General features: G+C 57.8%; 1 protein-coding gene and 1 non-coding gene across 2 annotated transcripts; both read left to right on the plus strand.

The window, feature by feature from the left end:
• The first annotated feature begins 407 nt into the window (after positions 1 to 407).
• On the plus strand, positions 408 to 545 carry LOC114813535. The gene has a single exon (XR_003761252.1). It is a non-coding gene; the product is annotated as a small nucleolar RNA SNORA7 (small nucleolar RNA).
• Positions 546 to 10,536: 9,991 nt separating this feature from the next.
• Positions 10,537 to 24,893, plus strand: SLC40A1 (solute carrier family 40 member 1). The gene is made up of 8 exons (XM_029069096.2): positions 10,537 to 11,078; positions 11,866 to 11,933; positions 15,679 to 15,838; positions 19,264 to 19,379; positions 19,471 to 19,597; positions 20,880 to 21,125; positions 21,411 to 22,049; positions 23,192 to 24,893. The coding sequence occupies exons 1-8, from the start codon at positions 11,036 to 11,038 to the stop codon at positions 23,509 to 23,511; spliced, it is 1,719 nt and encodes a 572-aa protein (XP_028924929.1). The 5' UTR covers positions 10,537 to 11,035; the 3' UTR covers positions 23,512 to 24,893.

The raw sequence follows: 24,893 nt of genomic DNA on the forward strand, positions 1-24,893 counted from the left end.
CAGTATTTGTTAAGCACTTAACTATGTGCCAGACACTTTACTAAGCACTGGGGTGGATACAACCAGATTCGGTTGGACACAGTCCCAGTCCCACATGGGCCTCACGGTATCAATCCACATTTTACGGATGAGGTAACTGAGGCCCAGAGAAGTGAAGTGACTTGCCCAAGATCACACAGCAGACAAGTGGTGGAGGCAGGATTAGAACCCATGACCTTTGGACTCCCAGGCCCATGCTCTAGTCACTAAACCATACTGCTTCTCTGCGGCCAAACCCCCCAGCAGCCTGGACCCGGCCCCGCTGGAACCCCTGCCTCACCGGGCATTGTCGGGCCACTGGTGTTTGCAGGCAGAGTCCAGGCTGAGCCACTTATAAGGATGGGTTAGGGTGTGGAGGGGCCTTGGCCTCCCTCTCAAGATCACACCTGGAGAGTTTCCAGTCCTTTACCAGTCTTGGCTATGGGAGGGAGAGTCAAGCAGTGGCATACGCATTCCATTCCTAGCTTGGGCAGTGGCTAGCGAGTGGCAGGCAATCTGCTACAAGTCAAAACTCCCTGTGCTGGGCAGCAGCAGCACGGGAGTGAGTCAAGGGTGGAGACTTAGGTTAACTGCGCAGAAGAAGGCAATGGTAAACCACTTCTGGATTTTTTCAGAGAAAACTCTCTGGATCCACTGCCAGAACGATTGCAGATGGAAGTGGGCGTTCTGGGAGACATGGGTCCATGGAATCTCTTTGGGTTGGAGACGACTCGACAGCACAAGACAAGGGACCAGGGCCACCCCACACGTCCCCGCAACGCACATGGACAAAGGAGTCACCGAGTCCCCGGCCTCCTTGCCTTCACCCTGCATGGTCCAGAGGTCAGCTCCCTGGCCACCTCATCCAGCAGTTCACCTCCCCGGGGTCCCGGCTGTTTATCTGCTGAGTGACTCTGGTTGTTTACCGTGCACACGTGGGCATGACTCTGGACAGACAGACGAGTGTCAGACACCTCTCCCGGCCCCTGCCCTGTGTGAGCCCGTGGGGATGGGTCTCAGCCGTGCCGGTGGCTTTACCCACCGGGCCTGTCTATGATTCCCAGCTTGCTCATGGGCCTCCTGGTGTCCAAATGGTTTCTGCCTGAGGGGACTGGTCCCTATCCCGATGGCCACCCGCTGGACCGATCTGCCCGCCACACTGCCCTGCCTTGGGGTAAGATGTTGGGCCAAGCCGGGGCTTTCCGTCCTCTATTTAAAGATGAAAAGGACTATATGGGGCGGGAGGCCGCACTGAAGCCCCCTGGACCTGTCCGCCCACCTCCTTGCCCACCCGCTGCCCCTGCCTTGCCCTGTCATGGGGTCAGACCCTGGGCCGCGCCGGGCCTTTCCATCCTCTGTAAAAGGACGATAAGGAATATACGCGATGGAGGCCGCGCCGAACAGCCTGGGGCTCCGGCTGCCGTCCATCCTCTGCCCACGCTGCATCCAGCGGCACCGTGTTGCTGAGAGCACTGGTCGCCGGTGGGCATTGGCTGCACTCCAGGCCCCGGGTGCTGCTGATCCTGTTCTGCCCCTCCGGGTGGCTTTCACTGCAGCCTGAAGGTGGCACTGGTCACAGGGACCCAGAAGCCCATGATGATGATGATTATGGTATTTGTTAAGTGCTCACTATGTGCCAGACTCTGTTCTAAGCAATGATGGGACAGAGCCGGGACTGGTGGAAGGAGGGCAGGCAGACCCCCAGAAGTGATGTCCTCTCCCCCCTGAGCCCCAACACCCACCTCCCCATCGACTCCATCATCGGGCTCTGCCGGAGCCACTCACCTGGCCCCTGAGACCCCCAAGACTCCCGAGACCCTCTCCCCTCTCTGATGGCTCAGCTTCTTTCAGAGGTCTGTTTTGACCAGGTCCTCCCAGCTATGCTGTCTAGGAACCCCCATGAAAGGCAAGGAAGAGTCCCCTCCCCCACACCCCATCCTGACCTCTGGGCGCTGTTCCGGCCAGGCCAGAAATCACTCAGCCTGGAAGAAGGTGGAGGGGAAGGATGAGGGGGCACAGAGAGGGGCAGGAAGAGGAGGAACAGGGTTCACCTCGAAACAGTATCCCAACTTGCCATGAGCTGCAGGGCGGTGGGGGGGCTTGGGGCTGTCTCAGCCTTGTGTGGGCTGCAAAATCCTGAAAATGCCTGGAAACCTTGGAAAAACTGAGATTGTAAGTTCCTGGAGGGCAGGGACCATACCTGGGATCTTGGGTTCAACCTCCCAAGCACTTAAGCCATTCCGTTCTATCTACCTTGGCCCTTAGCACAGTGCTAGGCATGTAGTAAATGCTTAACTGCCAATATCTTCATATTCCTCCTCATCTAATAACTACTATTATTATTATTTACCCCACGCAGGACTCAGCTGCACATTAGGGGCCCAGACCAGTGCTCAGGACTCAGGAGGTGTACAATAAATACCACTGCTGGAAACAGTGACTTGGATTTCCACCCCCAGAGGCTCAGGGTTGCACTGGGAGGGCAAGGGTTCCTACCTTCACCTCCATTTCCCATCGAGACAATGGGTCGACATGTAAGGAAAACTCACAGATTCACCCTGTCACCAATTCCTGTCAGTTCTACCATAAAATCCACTAAAATCCACCCTGTCCCCCCTACCCAAGCTACTCCCACATTAATACAAGCACTATCCTATCTCTCCTTGATTACTGCATCGGCCTTCTAGCTGACCTCCCTGCTTCCTGTCTCTCCCTGTTCCAGTCCATAATTCACTCTGCTGTCTAGATCATTTTTCTACAAAAATGTGCACTCCTCAAGACCCTCCAGTGGTTTCCCTTTCACTGCTGCATCAAACAGAAACTACTCTCCATCCGCTTTAAAGCACCCAATCCCCTTGCTCCCTCCTTCCTTACCTCCCTGATTTCCTACTACAAGCCAGCCCGCACACTTCCCTCCTCTAGCCTCAACTTGCAAACTGCGCCCCGATCTCATCTATCTCTTCGCCAACCCCTTTCCCATCTTCTTCCTCTGGCTGGAACTCCCTCCCCTGCCATGAATGCCAGACCACCACTCTCCCATATCCAGAGTAATTATTATGGTCACGAGGCTGCCAAGAGGTCTTTCCCAATTAAGCCCTCTTTTCCCTGGCTACCTCTCCCTTTTGGGTCGTCAATGCACTTGGATCTGTGACCTTTGAGCATTTGATATTCGCCCCACAGCACTTATATGTATATCAAAACCCCCACAGCACTTTCTAATGATATTTGTTAAGCATTTACTATATGCTAGGTGCTGTCCTAAGCACTGGGACAGCATAGAGAAGCAGCATGATGTAGCGGAATGAGCACGGGTCTGAGAGTCAGAAGGCCATGGGTTCTAATCCCAGCTCTGCCACTTGTCTGCTGTGTGACCTGGGGAAAGCGGCTTTCCTTCTCTGGGCCTCAGTGACCTCATCAGTAAAATGGGGATTAAGACTGTGAGCCCCACATGGGATTGGGACTGTATCCAATTTGGTTTTCTTGTATCCATCCCAGCGCTTAGTACAGTGCCTGGAACATACTAAGTGCTTAACAAATACCATCATTTTTATACAAGCAAATCAGTTTGAATACAGTCCAGGTCCCACACAGGTCTCACAGTCTTAATCCCTATTTTACAGATGAGGTCACTGAGGCTCAGAGAAGTGAAGTGACTTTCCCAAGGTCACATAGCAGACAAGTGGTACTTGTCTTAGAGAAGCAGCGTGGCTCAGTGGCAAGACCCCAGTTTGGGGAGTCAGAGGTCATAGGTTCGAATTCCGGCTCTGCCACTTGGCAGCTGTGTGACTGTGGGCAAGTCACTTCACTTCTCTGGGTCTCAGTTCCCTCCCTCATCTGCAAAATGGGGATGAAGACTGTGAGCCTCACGTGGGACCACCTGATGACCTTGTATCTCCCCCAGCACTTAGAACAGTGTTGTGCACATAGTAAGTGCTTAACAAATACCAACAACGAAAAAAAAAGTGGTGGAGCTGGGATTAGAAACCAAGTCCTTCGGATTCCCAGGCCCGTGCCATACCCACTAAGCCATGAGTACATAGAACTAAAAACTATATATTGCAAATTACATATTTTTTATTAGTGTCTGTCTCCCCTTCAAGACTGTAATCTCGTTGTTGGCAGGGAATGTATCTACAAACTCTGCAGTATTGTACTTTCCTAAATGCAGAGAACAAGGTTCTGCACACAGTAAGTGCTCAAGTAAATATCATTGATGATGATGATGAGAGACGGAGGGAGGGAGGACGGGAAGGGATGGGGGAGGGAAAGAGAGATATTACATACATCCACAAGTTAATTAATTGAGAAACCACTGAATCCATATATGACGCCCTGCACCCTCACAAATACTAATTACAGGTCTGTTGTTTTTCTGTTGCAGTTGTCCATAAGTCAACAGGCGAAGTACCTCTTACCACACATCCTACTGTTGTGCTGAATTATAAACCCTTTGAGAGCAGGGATTTTGTCTAAGTCCACTGAGCTCTCCCTCGTGCTTAATATGGTTCTCTGTGCAAAGGCAACCCTCAATAAATGCTATTGATTGATTGGTTGACTGACTTACTCATTGACTGCTTTTCCTAGCGCTTAGTAAAGTGCAGTGTCCAGGGGATGCTCAGTACATACTGTCATTGCTAGAACGGCAGCCCTCACTAAATACAGCACATGGTACCCAGAGGGCGCTCACTACAGTCTGTCACTCCTACTCCTACAGCGTTCAGTACAGTGACTCGGGGAGAGTTCACCTCCATGGCCTCCCCGCCGCTTCCCCGGGAGCTCGGGGTTGGTTCATGGCTATGATCCCCCCTTCCCACCCACCGCCCCCGGACTCAGAGATGGCTCCTGGCTGTGACCTCCTGCTCTCTCAGGGCTCAGAGATAATAATAATGGTATTTATTAGATGCTTACTATGTGCCAAGCACTGTTCTAAGCACTGGGGTAGATACAAGGTAAGCAGGTTGTCCCACGTGGGGCTCACAGTCTTAATCCCCATTTTACAGATGAGGGAACTGAGGCCCAGAGAAGTGAAGTGACTTGTCCAAAGTCACACAGCTGAAAAGTGGCAGAACTGGGATTAGAACCCATGACATCTGACTCCTAAACACATGCTCTTTTCCATTAAGCCACGCTGCTTCCCCTGGCTGTGACCTCCTCCTCTGCCAGGCTCAGGAATGGTTTGTGACTATAATTCCCCCTACCCCCATGTTTAAAGACAGTAATAATAATAATAATGTTATTTGTTAAGCACTTATTATATGCCAGGCACTGTATTAACTGCTGGGGTAGATACAAGTAAATTGGATTAGACACAGTCCCTCTCCCACTTGGGGCTCACAGTCTTAATCCCATTTTACAGATGAGGTAACTGAGGTACAGAGAGAAGTTAAGTGACTTCCCCAAGGGCACACAGCAGAAAAGTGGCAGAGCTGGGATTAGAACCCATGACCTTCTGACTCCCAGCTCCATGCTATATCCACTAACACCATGCTGTGGCCCTGACCTCTTGTCCCCCCAAGACTCAGGGATAGTTCATGGTCATGACCTCCTCTCCCACACCGGGTCAAAGAGATGGTTGGTGGATGTGACCTCCTGCCCCCGCCCTACCCTTTGGGGCTCAGAGATGGTTCATGGCTGTGATCCCCCATAAACACTGGGTTCAGAAATTGTTCTTGGCCGTGACCTCCTGTCCCCACCCAGGACTCCGGGATGGTTCCTATCCACCCCCCCATCCCAGAGACGGTTCGTAGCCGTGACCTCCGGCCTCTCTCAGACTCGGGGATGGTCTGAGGCTGAGGAAGTCAGAAAGTTTTCTGGAGCTTCCTCACAGGACTGCCCAGACCACAGAACTGGGGGCTGCCTAAAGAGGGGATTTTTGCAGAGAGGACAGGCCGCTGCTAGAGTGGGAGATCTGTAGGCTCCCTGGCTCCACGGAGGGCCCAGCTCTCCAGACCCAGCAGGGACGAGGTTCCCTCCTGGGGCCCCATGGGGAGACGGGCTCTGGGAGGTCTCTGGTGCCTCCCTGGTCCTCCCCCCATTAAGCTCTGTTTTCTATGACTCCCACTCCTTTCTGCATCATCTCTGCTTGGAGCTGGGACCTAGAAGCACTTTATATTCAACTCACCCTCAACCCCTCAGCCCCTCGGCACTAATGTCCATGCCCGTAAATTATTTATTTGAATGTCTGCCTTCCCCTTTAGACTGTAAGCTCCTTGTGGGGCAGGGAACATTTCTACCAACTGTTGGATTGTATCTCCCAAGTGACTACTAAAGTGTTCTGCACACAGTAAACCCTCAATAAATGCCATTGATCGATAGTTTAAGTGGATGCAGACAGCTGGGAGGTTTGCTTGGGAGGAGTGAAGACTGGGACCTGGGGTGCAGTGGGAGAAGGAAGTGGAGAGAGGGAGGGAGAGAGAAAAGGAGGCGGCAGGTGGAGAGAGCCTTGAGGCCATTGGTCAGGGGTTGGGATGTTCTAGAGGAGAGAGCCAAGGGCTGGGAATTCGGCGACCTGGGTTTGAACCTTGGCTCTGCCCCTGCCCTGCTGTATGACCTTGGACAAGTCACTCAACCTCTCTGGGCCTCGGCTTCTTCTTTTGTGAATTGGAAGTAAGATCCCTGCCTTCCCTCCTTCTTGGACCGTGCACCCTATGTGGGGCAGGGATGGACTCTTCCCCGGAGCCCAGCACAGGGATGGTCAGGAGAAGCAGGCTGCAGGGTGGGACTCTGAAGGATCTGGGCTCATTTAATGGAGTAGAGAGGGGTGGGCAGGTCAGGGCAGAGGAGAGGAAAGGAGATCTCCTCCAAGAGGCCTTCCCTGACTAAGCCCTCCTTTCCTTTTCTCCCACTCCCTTCTGTGTCATCCTGACTTGCTCCCTTCATTTATCCCCAATCCCAGCTCCACACCACTTATGTCCTCCAAGAGGCCTTCCCTGACTAAGCCCTTCTTTCCTCTTCTCCCTCTCCCTACTGCTTCACCCTGACTTGCTCCTTTCATTTGTCCCCCCTCCCAGCCTCAGGGCACTTAAGTATATATTGTAATGTTATTTGTTTCTAATAGAAATAATAACGTCTGTCTCCCCCTGTAGATTACAATCTACAACTTGCTGTGGGCCGGGAATGTGTCTGTTTATTATTCTCTTATACTCTGCCAAGCACCGAGTACAGTGATCTGCGCAAGGTAAGCACTCTGTAAATACGACAATGAATGAATAACAGTAATGTATTTATTTATATTAATGTCTGTCTTCCCCTCTAGCCTTTGAGCTCGTTGTGGGTAGGGAAGATGTCTGTTTATTGTTGAATCGTCCTCTCCCAAGTGCTTAGTTCAGTGTTCTGCACACAGTCAGCGCTCAGTAAATACGACTGACTGATTGAGTGAGAGGAAGGTTGCCGGCAAGAGGAGGTCTATCGGTGGGAACAGCTACTCCCTGCTTGGGGGTTGGTGAGGGTGGGGCAGGAGGGCCCAGGCTCAAAGTGCAGCAGGAAGGAGTCAGGCTAGACCTGACGGAAAACCTTCCCACCCGAGGATGTGAGTCTTGGCAAAGCTTTTCCCAGCGAGGGGGGCCCTCAGCTTGTTCCAGGGATGTGCTCTCCACCAGAGGACGGAAAAGGGGAGACTTCCCCTCATTCTGGCCATTTCAACTGTCCACACGGGTCCTGCCCATCCGCTTGGGACCCCATAGGCTGGCACTCAGCCTCCCAAACCCCACTGAGCAGCAGTTGGCTTAAAGGAAAGCTATGAACTGGAAACGGCACCTGATTTCTTCAGAGCAATTGTGTGTGTGGGAATGTGTGGATGAGTGTTGGAGCAGAGAGTGTTGGAGCAGAGTGTTTTGGAGCACAGCGAGTTGGAGCAGAGGGTGTTGGAGCAGAGTGCGTTGGAGCAAAGCATATTGGAGCAAAACAAGTTGGAGCAAAGCATGTCAGAGCAGAGTGTGTTGGAGCAGAGCATGTTGGCACAGATCATGTTGGTGCAGAACGTGCATGGACTTCTTGGAGGGGGCACCCAGTGACCTGACAGGCTTCCGGGGAGAGAATTCTCAGGTCACCCTACGAGCGGATGGGTGCAGGGAGGCGGAGGCAGGCGGATGGTCGGGCGGACGGAAGGACAGAACTCTCCTGTTGTGGCAACAGCGGGGGAGGTTGGGCAACCCTGGGTGCTGGGCAAGGCAAGGACTGTCTCAACAGCCCAAACCACGCTGCCGGGCAGACTGCATTTCTCCTTCTCACTCCTCCGAGGGTGGGGCAACATCCCAGCCCTGCCATTGGACGGCCACACCCCAAGTGGTTACCATCAGGGACGGTGCTCAGACAATAGGATCAGTCTCCTCGGTGGCCTCCTTGACTCCAGCCTCTTCACCCACCACGCTGCTGCCTGGATTGTCTTTCCAAGTGGCCCACCAGCACCCGCCTCACCTCTCCTCAAAACCCTCCTCCCAATTGGCCATCTCCCCGCCGGCCCCCACAGCCCACAAGAACTCCAAACCACCGGCTTCCAGGATCTTACCACCTTACATATCAGCTCTCTTAATCTGCTACTCTCCAACTCCCAATGAGTGGGCACTCAATACAGTTCTCTGTACTTGGTAGGCACTTAGTAGAGTGTTCTACACACAATAGGTGCTCAGTACATCCTGTACCGGTTGTTGCCATTGGAAGAGCAATTTCCTCTCGTGGTATCTTGCTTTGTCAAGTGTCAGGGCCTGACCCACCCTGCTCTCCCCTTTCTTAATGAATCAGGCCTGGGAGTCAGAAGGTCATGAGTTCTAATCCCGGCTCTGCCACTTGTCTGCCGTGTGACCTTGGGCAAGTCACTTCAATTTTCTGGGCCTCAGTTCCCTCATCTGTAAAATGAGGATGAAGACTGAGCCCAATGTGGGACAGGGACTGTGTCCAGCCCAAGATAATTGGTGCGTCCAGCTCTTAGTCAGTGCCTGGCACAGAGTAAGTGCTTAACAAATACCACAGTTATTATTCTTATTATTTCCTGGACACGAATTGCACCTCCTGGGGCTTCAGTGGAATCTGCCCCATTCTCTTTAGCTGCCCCCACCCCCTGCCCCTTCTCTCCTGAACTTCCTGAAGGAAGCAAACATGAGGAGGGCAGGGCAGGAGAGGGTATGGGAAGGAAGAGAAAGGCAGGGGAGAGAGGCCTGAAAGGCGTTGGAGAGCCATGGGCCTCTCTGAACCTCCTTCCCTATCTCCCCAACCCACCCGAATCCAGTCCTGCCAGGACGGCCCCGCCCAGCCGGCCGGGCACCCCCAAGCCCCGTGGCCCCCAACGGCCCGGTAGATAACACGGCTCAACACTGGGCTTCCGCCCCTTAGTCCCGTGTCCTCAGTTGGGCCGAGGGGGCGATGGGCACAGAGGAGACACAGACCCTGGCTGGGGGATGGAGGGCAGGTCGGGGGGACGGCCCGGCCTGAGGAAAGCAGGTGAGTAACCGGGGGCACTGAAGGGTCACCAACGTTGACCAGCAGGTAGCGGGCAGAAGTTACAGCCCAGGGGAGGCAGTGGGAGCCGGTGTCCCCTGGGCTTCGACCATGGGGACGATGGGGTCGGTGTCCCCGGGTCCCTGCTGTAGGACGATGGGGCCGGTATCGCCCGGTCCCGGCCGTGGGACGATGGGGCCGGTGTCCCCGGGTTCCGACCGTCACTCCCAGTGAAATGTCGGCCCTTCCGGCTGCTTTTCTAGGCTGCAAATCATCCCATTGCTGCCCTTCCCCCAGGACACCCAGTGAACAAGATCATGGCTTGATCAGAGAGTGAGGGACTCTGGCAACAGCACAGACAAATAATGTACGCCATTTTCTGGAGAGGGGGAGGCGGGGTGTGTGTGTGTAATCGTCATCATCATAATTGTGGCATTCGTTAAGTGCTTACTATGTGCAAAGCGCTGTTCTAAGAGCTGGGTGCATGCGTAGTCGGGTATGGGGCAGTCTGAGCAAAAAGAAAGGCACATGTTTAAACGTATATAAATAAATATGCACAGAGAGAGAGAAGGAGAAAGAGGGAAAGAGTGAGAGAGATAGGGAGAGAGGGAGAAGAGAGAGGGGGAGGGTGTGGGGGGATAAAACCAATCTGAACGAGGAGACAGAGACGGAGAGTGGGGGGGGGATAGGGAGGGGAAAAGGGGCGGGGGTGCAAAGAGGCACCCCTCGGGCGGCGAGGTGGGCAGAGGGGAGAGGGGCTTGTTCAGTCGAGTGGACAGGACCGGACCGGACCGGACAGGAGGACTCGGTCCTGGGGATCCCCCTCCCCTGCGCCCCTCGGCCTCCCCGGCCGCCGCTGCCCCCGGCCCGGTCCTGTCCGGTCCGGCCCTGTCCGGTCCTGTCCTGTCCGGCCCTGTGTTGGTCAGGATCCGGGGTCCCCGGTCGGGATCTGAGCCCGGGCGCGCGTTCGGGGTTCGGGGCGGGCCCGGGGGAGGGTCCGGGGGCGGGTCCTGGGGCGGGGGTCAATCCGCCCCGCCCTCCCCCTCCCCCGTTATAAGAGCAGGGCGGAGCCGCCGCCCCGGAGCCGAGCGTCGGAGCCTGTGGGGCCTCCGTGTCCGGGCCCGGGTCCCCTCCGACCCCCCGACCGACCCCCGCCACCGACCCGCTATACAGCCATCCCTTTCCAACTTCAGCTACAGTGCTAGCTAAGTTTGGAAAGACCCACACTGCGCAACCCGTTCGGCCGAGCCCCGTGCCACCCGTGCCAGCCTCGCCAGCCTCGCCAGCCGGGCCCGGAGTCCCGCCGCCCAGGAGCCACGCTGAGCGCGTTTGATTTTGCACAGCTCTGGCAGGGATTTTTCCTGGTCCTACCTCAAGCGCCCTGCCCTCCGGCCTCTGCCCTCCGGCCTCTGCCCTCCGGCCGCTGCCCTCCGGCCGCTGCCCTCCGGCCGCTGCCCCCGGCCGCACCAGCAGCGCCCGCACGGGGCACTCGGGCCCGCGGCGCCCCCCACCCCAGCGCGTCCCGCCCGCGCCCCCCGAGCCCCCGACCCTTAGGGACCAGGGGGCGACTCCCTCCGCCGGGGCCATGGCCAAGGCAGCGGGCAGCACCAACCAGCGAGGCTGCCGTGGTGAGTTGGGACCCCCGCCGGGGGTGGGCGAGGCGGTGAGGGGTCCTCCCCGGGGCCCGGGGGGCGAGATATGGGGGAGGAGGGGGCCAAAGGGGAGCGGGGCTCCCAGGGGTTTGCAGGGGCCGCGAGGTGGCCCCAAGGGGAGGAGCCAGGAGGACGGGTTTACTACTACTACTACTACTACTAATAGTATTTCTTAAGCGCTTACTCTGTGCCAAGCACTGTTCTAAGCGCTGGAGTAGATCCAAGCCAATCAGGCGGGACACGGACCCTGTACTGTATGGAGTTCACAGTTTTAATCCCCATTTTACAGATGAGGTTACTGAGGCACAGGCAAGAGAAGTGATTTGCCCAAGGTCACACAGCAGACGAGTGGCAGGCCGGGGATTAGAACCCACAGCCTCTGACTCTCAAGCCTCTCTTGCCTCTAGGCCCAGGGCCAGGGGGTCCCCCCTCCCCAACCCCGGTGAAGGGGTTGAGGGAAGACCTGGCTCCCCATACCCCCACCACACATGCAGATAGGACCTAGGCACCCCAGGCCACAAGCTGGAGGGTCCCTGGTTTTGGGGGGTGCCTCCCCAAGACCGCCATCGTGGCACATCCAAGGGCTGCAAGAACAGGATGCAGGGACTCATCCCAGGTTCCCGGGAAGTGTACCCCAGAAAAGTCCCCCAGATGCTGGCCCCTAGGAACTTTCACCGGGACAGGGACGAGGCTGCTGTCACGAGGGGGCAGAGCCCCTCCCCACCTCCCCGAATCCCCGCTGATTCTGCTCCTGTCCCCATAGGGTCCCTGGGCACCTACCTCACCTCTGCCAAGTTTCTGCTCTACATGGGGCATGCACTGTCGACTTGGGTAAGTGCAGGGGCCACCCGGTGCCGCCTGTCCCACCGTCCGAACATCCGTCCGTCCCTCCGTCCACCCTCCTGCCCTCCCTGTCCCTCCGACTCTCGTCCCCGGCCTCTACCGGGGCGGGGCAAGGGGGCTCCCTTAGTCGGCGGGGACCCTCTGCCTGCGAACTGGCAGGATGGACACAGGCCACAGTGGTGGCAAGCTTGGTTCGGTGGGGTGGTGAGCGGCCGTCTCTCAGGCCGGGACTCGGGGGGCTTCAAACTCAAAACGGCAGGACAAAAGGATGGGAGGTTTATGCCAGAGTGGAGCACACTGGCAAAATGGGAGACACTGGGGAGATGCAGCAGTAGACAGGAGTGCACTGGTCCAGTGGGGCGCCCTGATGCAGTTGGAAGGGTGGGGAGATGAGCGTGTTAGGGTTTGGGGGTTTGATGCAGAGGCTTCCTCCATCCTGGCCCTAGAGGGTTTTGCCCCAGGCCTCCCCCGGCACCCCCAAGGAGTGGGGACCCTCTCCTCGCCGAGGTGCCCCCGGCTGAGGCTACTGTGTCAGGCCTGGCCTCTGGGGGCCCCGGGTCGGAAAAGGCCAAAGTCTCCAGGGCCCAGGCCTGGTTCTGTCCTGCCCCTCCTGACTGACTGGTGACTAGATGAGCACTCAACCTGGCTTTGCTGGCTGACCGGCCCCCTGCTCCAGCTCTTTGGTCAGCAGGAGCCTCGTCATGGCCCTGGTCAGCGGGAGGCAGCCTCCCGCCCCAGCCCCGAGGCCAGGCTTGACCAGTGACCAGGGGTGTCTCTTGGGTGATGGGGACCACCCATGCAGGGAAATTCCCTCACCCACTCTCCCCGGGACACATGTGTGGGGGGGGACACTCCCCCTGCTTCCCCTCCCACCCCACCCACTACCACTGTCTGAAAGGTGAGACTGCCATGGGCCATGCCTGCCGGGTGGTGTCCGGGGGGCCTCTCGCCCCTTCCTACGGGGCTATATTTGATCTGGGCCCCCCACTCCCCCGCTCCGGCCCTGCCCATCTCCTCCAAGGCTGCCAACGCCCCCGAGCCGGGCCGGGCCGGCCCTCCTCCCCATGGCTCTCTGCCCGGAGCTATTTTTCGTGAGGCCGGGGCCCTTGAGGATGACACTGCAGACAAACAGTAAACAGAGGCCTCTGCTGATTCAACACAATTCCCACCAGCTGTTGGTCCTCGAGCCCCCCAGCCTCCCCCCCACACCCCCTTCGCCGGGGCCCGGGACAGCCGGCCGACTCCTGGAGTGGGAGGATGGGGGCCCCCTGGGAGGGTGGGGGCCCCCTGCACTGCCCCCACTCCCTGTGGGTTGTGATCCCTTTACCCGAGTGAGCAGGCCAGTGGTGGTGGGTGGGGGTTGGAGGGTTAAGGTGTGAGAAGGTGACTGCCCTCCCCTCCACCCACACACCCCAGCAGAAGTCAGCATTCTCCTCGTGTTGGCAAAGAGCCGGAGAGGCCCAAGATGGGGGAGAGAGCGAAAGCCAGGAGGCAGGAGAGCCGGGCCCTGGCCTGCTAGGTGACCTTGGGCAAGTCCCTCACTCACTCTGGCTTCAGTACTCTCACCTGTAAAATGGGGAGAAGGTCCTTCTTCTCTTAGGGGCCAGGGACCATCATTCTCTATGAACCCCAGCATTTGGCCCCATGTTTAGCACCGGGAAAGCGCTCAGCCCATACCATGATTGGTTAATTCCTGATCCGGTAATTTAAGGAAAGGTGGAGCTTCCTGCTTCGGGGGGGTTAACCAGCAGCCAGAGCCATATTGTCTGGCGGCTCTTAAACATGGGGAATTTTCTCTGCCTTTAGACCCTCTAGGCTGGAGGCTCCCTGTGGGCAGAGACTGTATCTACTAACTCTGGTAGACAGAACTCTTCTAAGCGCTTAATACAGTGGTCTGTACACAGTAAGCGCTAAATAAATACCATGGATTGATCGAACGACCCAAGGTGTCCAGCCGCCCGGTGATCGGAGACCTCAAGCTCACTCTCAAGTCCACATCTCTCGTGGGCCTCTGAGGCATGAGGGGGGCGGTGGGCCGACGCCCCGCTCTGACGCCGGGCCCGGTCGTCCGGCTTCTTGGAATTTTCCACCGCCTCCTTGCCCGTTGCATAATTTGAAAGGAACCTACCTGTTTCCTTCCAGCTGCCTGGGCAGCCCCTTCCTGTGGGCTTTGAAATGGGACCCCCTCCCCTCCACCCCCGCGACCTTCCCCCCACCCCATCCCCAAGCATCCACCACCTCCACCCATCCACACTGGCTCCTCTGTCCAGGGCTCCCCGTCACATCACGGGCAGCGTTCGTCTCCGCCCCTCCCCGCCACCCCCTTGCTGGAGCCCCAGGTCTTCCCTGCTGAATCCCAGCGTCTCTCTCCCCGCCCGCCGGGAGAGATTGGTGGTGGCCACGTTGGGGCTGAGCCGAGCTCTCGGGGACGCCTAAAGCGACGATGGTGATTGGTGTGGCTGAGATGAAAATAGTGATTTAGTGCTGGTCACCCACTCCCCTCCCCGACCCGGGATGGCCCCGTCCCTGCCCCCAGCATATGACCTCATCGTAGCCCATGGGGGGGAATTATCTTCCCGGTTTTATGGGTGCGGAAGGGAGGCCCAGAGAGGTTGAGCAGCTTGCCCCAGGTCACCCAGCAGCAGCAGTGCAGCAGGCCAGGGCAGAGCTGGGACTCGATCCCTGGGCCACTCAGGGCCGTGCTGCCTCCCCTCCTTATTCTCCTTCTGACCTGTCTCCCGGCCCCCTCCCCACCCCCGGTTAGTCCCCCAGACTCTCCCCACCACACTCAGGAAGGCGATGGGGTGGGTCACATTTTGTATTTTCTTTTATTTTTGGTATCTGTTGAGTGCTTCCCATGTGTCAGGCAGGGTTCTAAGCGCCGGGGGAAGATACAAGTTAATCAAGCCGGATAAAGTCCCTGTTCCACATGGGGCTCACAGTCTAAATAGGAGGGAGAGTGGGTATTTAATCCCCATTTGAGGAAACTGAGGCACAGAGAAGTGAAGTGATTAGCCCAAGGCCACTAAGCAGGCAGGTGGCAGAGCTGGCATTAGAATCTAGGCCCTCTGGCTCCCAGGCCCACGCTTTTTCTCTGTTTTCCACAACTATCTCGGTTTCCTCCGGCTTCCCCCAACCCCCCAGGGGCGGGGTGTTGTTCTGGTGGCTTCTGGGGCTCTGGCTTGGGCGTGGGATGGGGCAGTGTCCCGGGCTCCAGTACGGGCACAATAAACATAAAAAGGTGCCGTCCCTGCCCCCAAGGAGCTTCCACCTAGTGGAGGGTTGGGACGTGTGTTCGGGTGCGTGTATGTGTATACGTGCTTGAGTGTGTGTACACACGTGTGTCTTCCCCTGCAAGTCCTTGACCTTCAGCCCAAACTCCCCAATCAGGTAGGTAGTGGTTGCGGAGCAGTCGGTTGCCCTGCCCGCCGCCCCCCGGCTGTCAGTTCTTCTCTCCCCATGGGTCAGCCCACCCCCACCCTGCCCCCCTCCACCCCGCAGCCGGACCAGGACCCCCTTCCCCCCCCATCTGCCCAGTCCCCATCCTTGGGCCTCTGCCCAGAGCCCACCTCAGTGCCTGGCCCAGCATGACCAAACCACAAAAGGGTAGCCACAGCCCACCTCTGTGAGACGGGACCGGCCCGGGGGTGGGAAGCCTGCTCCGAGTTGGCCACCCACAGCCGGACTCAGCGTCCGGACCCAGCCGGGACCTCCAGTTCCCCTCTGATTGCAGGGAGACCGTATGTGGCATTTCGCTGTGTCTGTATTCCTGGTGGAGCTGTATGGGAACAACCTGCTTCTGACGGCCGTCTATGGGCTGGTGGTGGCCGGCTCCGTCCTCCTGCTCGGGGCCATCATCGGCGACTGGGTGGACAGGAACCCCCGCCTGAAAGGTGAGGGGCCGTGGAGGCGGGCGGGAGGGTCACGGGTTGGGGGCGGGGCCCCGGCACCCTGAGCTGCAGGTGAGACCCCAGGGCCCCGAGCTTCAGCGGGACCCACAGGCCATAGGCGGGAAGGCGGGACCCCGGGCTGGGGGCACCACCCTGCTCCCCAGGTTGTCCGGCACAGCCGTCCTCTGCATTATCTATCCTGCTGTCCACTCCCCCCTCGAGCAGAGGAAACCTGGGTTCGGGCAGAGTCTTTGAATAGGAAAACACCTGCCCATCGGGCCGCCCGTCCTCCCGCTGGTCTGTCCTCACCTAGTCTGTGGGAGGAGGTTTCCCTGGTCCTTCCACTCTGAGCTGTGTGCTGTCGGCCTCCAACCAGGGGCTCCGCTCCTGCCCACACTGCTTCCGGGGGGTCAGGGACTGGGGTCGGGGGTGGGGGGCTGTCTCTGCTCCCCCACTAGCTTGAGCTCTTTCTTTCTTCCTCTTTGGGTATTTCCCTGTCCCCTTCCCACCCAAAATGGTGTGGGGGGATTGTGCCCAACTAGGGAATCGGGGGAAGAAAAGCCAGAGTTCCCTTTGCTTTCTGGGTAATGACTTCCAAGCACTTAGTTCAGTGTTCTGCACATAGTAAGCACTCAATAAACACCATCAATCGATACCATCGATGCCTTCCTCTCTCTGCTCTGCTAGGGCAGCCAAGACCGGGATTATAATAATAATTGTGGTATTTGCTAAGTGTTTATTATGGGCCAAGCGCTGGGATAGATACAAGCTAATCAGGTCACACACAGTCCCTGTCCCTCATGGGACTCACAATCTAAGGGGGAGGGTGACTGGCTGTTTAATTCCCATTTTGCAGAAGAGGAGACTGAGGCACAGAGCAGTTAAGTGTCTCACCCAAGGTCACCCAGAAGGCAAGTGGCAGAGTCGGGAGGAGGACCCAATTCCCCCCGACTTCCAGGCCCGGGCCTTCTCTTTGAGGCCGGGCCTCTTCTGGACAGTGCCCGGGCCCACGGGCACAACAGCGACCCCACCCCAGTCTCCGGGCCTTCACAGGAGGGAGATCACTGAAAGAGGAGGCATTTTTTTTTTAATGTCTCAAGGCTTAAGCCCCAAAGTCAATCATTAATCCCAAGAGCACTTTCTGAGAAAGACGTTAAACATTAAATAGCGCCCAGATAAAGGACATGTCCACTGCTGTCCCTGTGAGACAGGCCCCGACATCCATTCTTCCACCCTCCCTTGCTGTCTCTCAGGGGAGATCTACCGCCTGCTTCTAAAATCTACCTCTGCAGCTCTTGGATACACTCCTGTCCACCCTCCCTCCTCGACTGCCATCTTCAACTGCTTCTTCTCCTACGGCTGCTCCCCCTCTACTCCCCACACACCCACTTCTCTCTGTGTCCTTCTCTGGGACTCCGCTTTCCCGTCCAGTTGGTGCCCCATCTGCCCCCTCCCAGTCCTGTCCAAACCCCCGCAAATGGGTTATGTCCACCCACTGCTTCCACTTCGTCTCCCCTGCCTCCCTCCTTGGCTCTCTGCACTCCACGAAGGTTTCCATCCGCTCCAAGGTCACCGGTGACCTCCCTCTCACCAAACCAAAGGGACAGAGTAGAGTCCTAGTCCTCTTCGACCTCCCGCTGCTTGGTCTTCTCACCTGAGGACCACTCCCTCTTCAAGCACATAGTACGGTGCTCTGCGTGCAGTAAGCGCCCAGTAAATACCATTGATTAATTGATTTTCCTGGAAACAAGATGACCTTGGTTTTTCTGGCCCTGTCCTCTCCTGATTCTTCTACCTCTCTGGACGCTCCTTCTCATAATCTCACCAGCTCTTCCTTTGCCTGGCACCTGCTAACTGGGCATGGGGAGGGTCCCCTCGAGGCTCAGTGCGGGGTCCCTTTCTAGTTTCATTTTTCCCTCCAAAATCCTTTCCTCCTAAATTTCCCCTCACGGTTGCCAGAACCACCATCCTCTCCGTCTTGCAAGCTCGTGACCTTGGCGTTATCTTTGATTCTTTCCTCTTTCAATCCCCAGATCCAGTCTGTCACCAAATCCTGTCAGTTCTTCCTACCCAACATCTCCAGGATCTGCCCTTTCCTCTCCATCTAAACTGCTGCTAGACTGACCAAAGCGCTTGTCACATCCCGCCTCGACTACTGCATCAGTCTCCTCTCTGACCTCCCCTCCTTCTGTCTCTCCCCACACCAGTCCATACATCACTCTGCCACCGGAGCATTTTTCTACAAAGCTGTGCCGGTGCAACTCCCCACTGCTCAAGACCCTCCAGTGGTTGTCTCTGTATCTTCGTGTCAAACAGAAACTCGTTACCTTCGGCTTTGAAGCACTCTGTCGGCTCTCCTCCTTCTTTCCTTACTTCGTTCATCTCCTACTACAACCCAACACGTGCACAGCAATATACTCACCGTGACTCGATCTGGCGACCCTTACTCATGTCCTCCCTCCCGCCTGGAATCCCTTCCCCCTTCACATCCTCGCTCTCCACCTTCAGAGCCCTTCTGGTATCACATCTGCCCCAGGAGGTCTTTCCTGATTCATTTCTCTTATTTTCTTTCTGCATCATCAAGTGCTTAGTGCAGTGTTACGCACACAGTAAGTGTTCAGTAAATACCACTGATTGATGATGAGAACTTGTGAACTCACAACCTCCCACGCCACTTATGTCTGCATCTTACCTGCCCCGTTACTTAGGCGGTAACTCATATCCATAGCCTCTCTTGTTCCTCCAAATTGTGATCGATGTCAGCGCCTGCCCATGTAGCTTGACTGGAAGCTCCTTGTGGGCTGGGATGGTGCCTTCTAACTCTATCTTGTCCTCTTCCAAGCGTTCAGTTCACTGCTCTTCGCACAGTAGACTGGAAGCTCCTTGAGGACAGGGATTGTGTCTATCAACTGTAGGGAAGCAGGGAGGCCCAGTGGAAAGAGCATGGGCCTGGGAGTCAGAGGAGCTGGGTTTTAATCCCGTCTCCACCAGTTGCCTGCTGTGTGACCTTGGGCAAGTCACGTAATTTCTCAGTGCCTCACTTTTCTCACCTGTAAAATGGGGGATTTGATCCCTGTTCTCCCTCCTACTTAGACTGTGAACCCCATGTGGGACAGGGACTGTGCTGGCTTAGTTAACTTGTACCTGCCTCAGCACTTAGAAGAGTGCTTGACACATTGTAAGTGCTTAACAAATATCATGATCCCCCAAAAAAAGAAATCAAAAAAACTGTATTACACCACTCTCTTCCCAAGCGCTCAGTATGGTGCTCTACAGTAGTTGCTCAATCGGTGCTCTTATTGATTGGTGGGGAGGAAGTGCCGGTCCAGAGGGGCACGTGGGCCCCTCCTCGCGGTGGTGACCCCTGGCGACCGGCAGCCCGGACCAGGACGGGGCACCTGGCACTCACGGCGTCTCCCCTGGCACAGTGGCGCAGACATCCCTGATCGTCCAGAACACCTCGGTCATCGTGTGCGGGATCATCCTCATGGTGGTTTTCTTGTTCAAGACGCAGCTTCTGTCCATGTACCACGGCTGGGTCCTGGTGAGTTCGCAGCCCCCCGCTGGGTGGGTCAGGGAGGGTAGCGGGGGCACGGGAGGGTCATCCGACCCGCTCCTTGTGTGCCCTCCCTCAGACGGCCTGCTACATCCTGATCATCAGCATTGCCAACGTCGCCAACCTCGCCAGCACCGCCACCAACATCACCATTCAGAGGGACTGGATCGTGGTTGTAGCCGGGGAAGACAGGAGCCGGCTGGCAGGTGAGGCCGGCTGGGCGAAGGGGAGGGAGCTCCGGGGATACCCGTGCCCTGGGCTGGGGGTTGGGAGGGCCGCTGAGAGTGTATCTAGAAAGCCTCTGACAATTTGAGGTGCATCTCTCTCTCTCTCTCTCTCACTTTCTCTCTCTTGCCACCCTCTTACCCTCATCTCTAAGTCCATGTTGTTTCCTCTCAGTGTCTCTATGTGTGTCTCTGCGCCTGCCTTGTTGTGTCTCCGAGGAATCTGTCGGCATACCAAAGTTCTCTTGTTATCAGCAGTCGCCAGTGGGTATCCCCAGATTAATGGGAAGGTAATTGGGAGGTAATTGAGACAGACGGGGCTGGGGAAGGGCCCTAGGCATAGGTGTGAACGGTTGTCCCGCAGTCTTCCCATCGCTGTCCACTGTCCATCTGTCCATCTGCCATTCTCAGCCTTTCCCCAACCAGCCACCCCAGGACCCTCAGACATCTTGCCTGCCACCATCCCCTGGACTCCCTGCCCTGCTGGTGGCCCAGAGCTGGGTAGCTAGGAAAAAACATTTGTTCAAAGAAAAGGAACTGTCTCTCTAGGCACCTGGAGGTCGGAGGTCAGAGATCAGGGGTCCGAACCGCTGCCCGGTGGTGGCTAGGGATCTCTTTCAAGATTTTCCCTCCTTCCCTCTTTCCCTCCCTCAACTAGTTTTTCCTTAACCCATCGTAGACTTTTTATTATTATTACTGTTATCATCAGGATTATTGTTATCGTCGAGCTACTGTTTACATTTTCTGAGCACCCACCATGAGCACATAAGGAAAGTTTTTGCTTCCTTTGATTTACAGAGGAAGCAGACCTCTGTTCCCATGGGCACCCAGAGGGAAGGGGCCCAGCCAGACTGCCCACCCCTAGTTACCAGCCTATAGTGTGTCGGTCGGGGATACTTTGCCGGTACTGAAATCCCTTCTTTTCCAGGAAGGCTTCCCCTCTAATACCCAACTCCAGCCCCACCCTGAGCACTTTTCCTGTGTCAATTCACCGATTCCACTATTCCATCCCCAAATATTTGTGCTACTTCCTGTTGTGTCCTGGACCCTCTTCCTCCTCCCGCTCCGGCTCTTTGTCCATCCGCCCGCCTCCCCTTTTGAATCCCCAGCTCTCTGAGGACAGGAAATGTTTCTTGCTTCTGAAGCATCTCCCAAGTGGTCAGCATCGAGCACTCGGGGAGGGGGCGGTCAGCATACCCCGCCGGCTGACCGACCGGCGCCCTTTCCCCCTGCCGCGGCCCCTCCGGCCGCATACCTCCCGCAGACATGAACGCCACCGTGCGCAGGATTGACCAGCTGACCAACATCCTGGCCCCGTTGGCCGTCGGGCAGATCATGACGTACGGCTCCCCTGTGATTGGCTGTGGCTTCATTTCCGGCTGGAACCTGATGTCTGTGTGTGTGGAGTACCTCCTGCTCCGCCAGGTTTACCAGAAGACCCCGGCCCTGGCTCTCAAGACCATGCCCAAGGCCGAGGAGGCGGAGCTGAAGCAGCTGACCCCGCAGAAAGGTAGCGTCCCTGGGACGAGGCCCAGAACTCCCATTCATTCATTAGTATTTATTGCATACTTACTACGTGCAGAGCACTGTACTAAGTGCTTGGAATGTACAATTCAGCAACAGATCTCTTGGCACCCTGATCCCCTTGGGGTGCGGAATGGTTGGGGGAAGGACGGAGGGATGAATGGCAGTCCGGGCAAGGCAGAAGGGAGGGCGGGCAGGAGGCAGGTCTGGGGAAAAGCTGGGGGGCCAGAAACGGACCCGGAACTGACTGTGGCTTCCCCACCCTGGGCAGACTGCAAGACCAGGCCCCCGGAGGTGTTGCAACTGATGGGCGAGCAGGACCAGCGGACCCTCGAGCCCGAGGTGGAGCCGAGCTGCGGGGCCCAGATCATGGAGCCGTTCCGCACGCTGGGTGCCGGCTGGGCCTCCTACTACCGGCAGCCGATATTCCTGGCCGGCCTGGCCCTGTCCTTCCTCTACATGACCGTTCTGGGTTTCGACTGCATCACCACCGGCTACGCCTACACGCAGGGACTGAGCAGCTCGGCGCTCAGCCTCCTGATGGGTGCCTCGGCCATCACGGGCATCGGGGGCACCGTGGCCTTCACGTGGCTGCGGCGCCGCTGCGGGCTGGTACGCACTGGCCTGATCTCGGGAGCGGCCCAGCTGGCCTGCCTGAGCCTGTGCGTGCTATCCGTCTTCATGCCCGGCAGCCCCCTGGACCTCACGGTGTCGCCATTCCAGTACATCGGTTCCCGCTCCTTCCAGAAGGAGGCCCCAACCACGCTGGCCCCCCTGATGACGACCCCCAACGGGCTCTTATGGCGCAACAGCTCCGACCTTCCTAGCCCCACCCCTCAGGCCAGCCCCCAGCCCGTATCTTTCATCTCCGTCAGCCTGCTGTTTGCGGGCGTCATTGCTGCTCGAATCGGTAAGGAGGTTGGGAGAGACTGAGGCTGGGGGAGGGACCGGCTGCCAAGGACCCATGTTGGAGGCCGCGGCCGAGACGCCGTCGGAACACGTGTCCCCCGGTTCCCGGACCGGGCCCGACTATCACCGGGGGGGGCCCGATGCAGGGCCAGTGCCTGGGACGGACACGTGGCCGGCTTGACCCTCTGGACTCCCGTCACGGCAGCGGCAGCCAACGGGTCTGTGATGGCAGCGATTCTGGCAGGAAAATGAGCATCCGGCCACCCCGGGGCCTCTCTGACTCGGGCCAGGGCCGGGCTGTGGGTCGGCCCTTGACTACAGTTTCCCAGCCCTCTTAACCAGCCGACATCCGTGCCACCGGGGCTGTGGCAGTGGTCCGAGCCAGACTCTAATCTGGGGGGCGTTGGTCGTTGGGTTGGGTCAGTTGGTGGTAGGTATAGTAGGTATGTGCCCGTCTTGGGCCCAGCGCCTCGGACTGTAGCACCATTTGGCCAAGCCAGTGGACACAGTCTACTGGGGCCCTCACATGCGAGGGTGGAAACTCCTTCCACCTGTGACTATGCCAGTCCACCCGGAGAGGGCCCCGGGGGCCGGGGCAGGGTGGCCATGGTGCTTCCTGGCCCACCTCCATCCCTCAGGCTGAATATCCTCCAGGCCTCTGCCCCGCTGTGCCCGCTGCTGTGATATGCTGTCTGACACTGGCCAATCTGGGCCTGAGGGAATCGGTGGGGGCGGGGGGCTAGTCCTCAGCAGAGGTCACTTAGCCAGGCCTGCGGCCCTTCGGTCCTGACTCCCTCCACAGTGGGACCGGCCCAAGGTTTTGGTTCCAGTGGATCGACGCCAGGGCGCTTCTGCCCTCACCCACCGGACCTGATCCCCTCTCCCCCTCCACTGGCGGGCCAGGCCACCAGACTGTCCCCCGCTCCTAGGGAGGGCTCGGGCGGGTGTCCTTCCTGGCCCGTGGGTTCTCCCTCCCCAGTCACCTTGGGGGTTTCAGGAGAACGGTGGTGGAGTGTCTGCTCCCCAGGGGCCGGGCCGGTGACCTCGCGACTCAGGTCCAAGACTGGCGTCGGTCAGCCCTCGCACGTCTCACCTGTGTCCGTCTGTCTCTGCCTTCGTCTTTCTCCCCCCATGGCGTTCCAGGCCTCTGGTCCTTTGATTTGACCGTGACCCAGCTGCTACAAGAGAATGTGGTGGAGTCTGAGCGCGGCGTGATCAACGGCGTCCAGAACTCCATGAATTACCTCCTCGACCTCCTGCACTTCATCATGGTCATCCTGGCCCCCAACCCCGAAGCCTTCGGCCTCCTCGTGCTCATCTCTGTCTCATTCGTGGCCATGGGCCACACCATGTATTTCCGGTTCGCTCAGAAAACCCTGGGGCCGCAGCTGCTCCGCTGCCGCTCCCCCGAGACCAAGTCCGTCTCTGATGAAAACCCGCCCGGCCCCTCCTCGGTGGTCTGAGTGCGAGGGCCCAGCTGGCCCCCCCACATACGCCCCCACCCCCTCCGGCTCCCGCTGGTTCCCGGGTGGCCGGCCGGCGGTCATCTGCGCTCTAAAAAAACATCCCGCTGCTACTGCCGCTCTCGCCCTCACCCCTTCCCCCAATACCAAGGCGTTTCCTTCTGGTTTAGCCCGGCCTCATCTGAGGGTGAGTGTTGGGCACGGAGAATGGTGAGGGATCCAGGCCGGATGGGCTCCCTGCTGCTGGGGCTCGGTCCTTCCGGAAGTGGCCCTCGGGGAGGTGGTCCAGGTCCCTCCCGGTGGGAGGGTCTGCTTCAGGCGAAAGGGGTAGCTCCCCGTGGGTAGGTGGGCGGATGGACGGGCCCCCGCTCTCTGCCCTCGAGAGGGGCTCCCCCATCTCTCCCTGCGCCCCTCCCGGGGCTCTGACCTCACGCCGTTTCTGGGCTGCGGCTGGGCCAGCTTGGGCCGGTTCCAGTCTGGAGACGAGCGTGGGCTCTCGCCTGCTCCCCACCGCTGGCCAGCGGGCCCCAGTGTTAGTGTAGTGATGGCGCGGGGCAGCGAGCCCGGGTGTCGGGGATGACTGGGCCCCTAGCTGAGTTGGGGGAGGATGGGGGCGTCCCGATCTGATGGTAGAGAAAACACCTTGGTATTTCCACCGTGCTGACCTTCCCCCAGCCAGCATCTTCCCGCTCACACAGCCCTCGCACCCTCACGGAAGCTGCCGAGAAGTAGCAATTTATAACGTAGCATTCTCTTCCCCCGTGCCTAACTCTCCCACGAGACTCCCTACCGCTGCCCAGCATCCTCGTGCCAGGCGAGTTCTCCGCGTGCCAGGCTGACCAGCTTGGGGGGTGCACATGGGCTGCCCTGGCACAGGCACCCCCGCCAACTTCGCCCTGCGATAGGAACCACCACACACACACAAACATACACACACACAAATGCATACATGCTCTCACACCAGCAAGGGAATTAGAGGGTCAGAAAGCCAACTGGGAAATCTTGTTTTTTAAATCTCTGGACATGTGTTTAGGCGACATCATTGTCTTTTCTCTGTTGTGACCCGCAACATTTCCTGTTTTTCAATCTCCGGTCAGCGGGGCCAGTTCCCTGAGCGGCCCATGGGGGCTGGGGGTGGGGAGTTGGTCCGGGTCCCTTTCCCGGGCCCCGGTCCCAGGCGGCCACCACTCCAACCATCCACGCACTTTCACAGAGACGGTGCAGCGCCATGTCTCTCTGAGCACTTTCTCTTCCTGTAAAGTTTAACCCTTTCCGTCTTCCTCCTCCTCCTCCTCCTGTTTCCTACAGCATGACAGTGTGATTTGCTTCGTTGTCAAATCTTTGTAAAATTTTTCTATATAAAGATATTTTTAAAATCTTGA

The sequence above is a fragment of the Ornithorhynchus anatinus genome, chromosome 7 (genome assembly GCF_004115215.2).
Source record: "Ornithorhynchus anatinus isolate Pmale09 chromosome 7, mOrnAna1.pri.v4, whole genome shotgun sequence".
NCBI lineage: Eukaryota > Metazoa > Chordata > Mammalia > Monotremata > Ornithorhynchidae > Ornithorhynchus > Ornithorhynchus anatinus.

Bases quoted from the DNA above. Each gene is read 5' to 3' on its own strand.
- SLC40A1 (XM_029069096.2), top strand. From the start codon at position 11,036: ATGGCCAAGGCAGCGGGCAGCACCAACCAGCGAGGCTGCCGTG. The intron at 11,934-15,678 runs GTAAGTGCAGGG...CTCTGATTGCAG, and splicing joins GGCATGCACTGTCGACTTGG to GGAGACCGTATGTGGCATTT. The intron at 19,598-20,879 runs GTGAGGCCGGCT...TACCTCCCGCAG, and splicing joins AGACAGGAGCCGGCTGGCAG to ACATGAACGCCACCGTGCGC.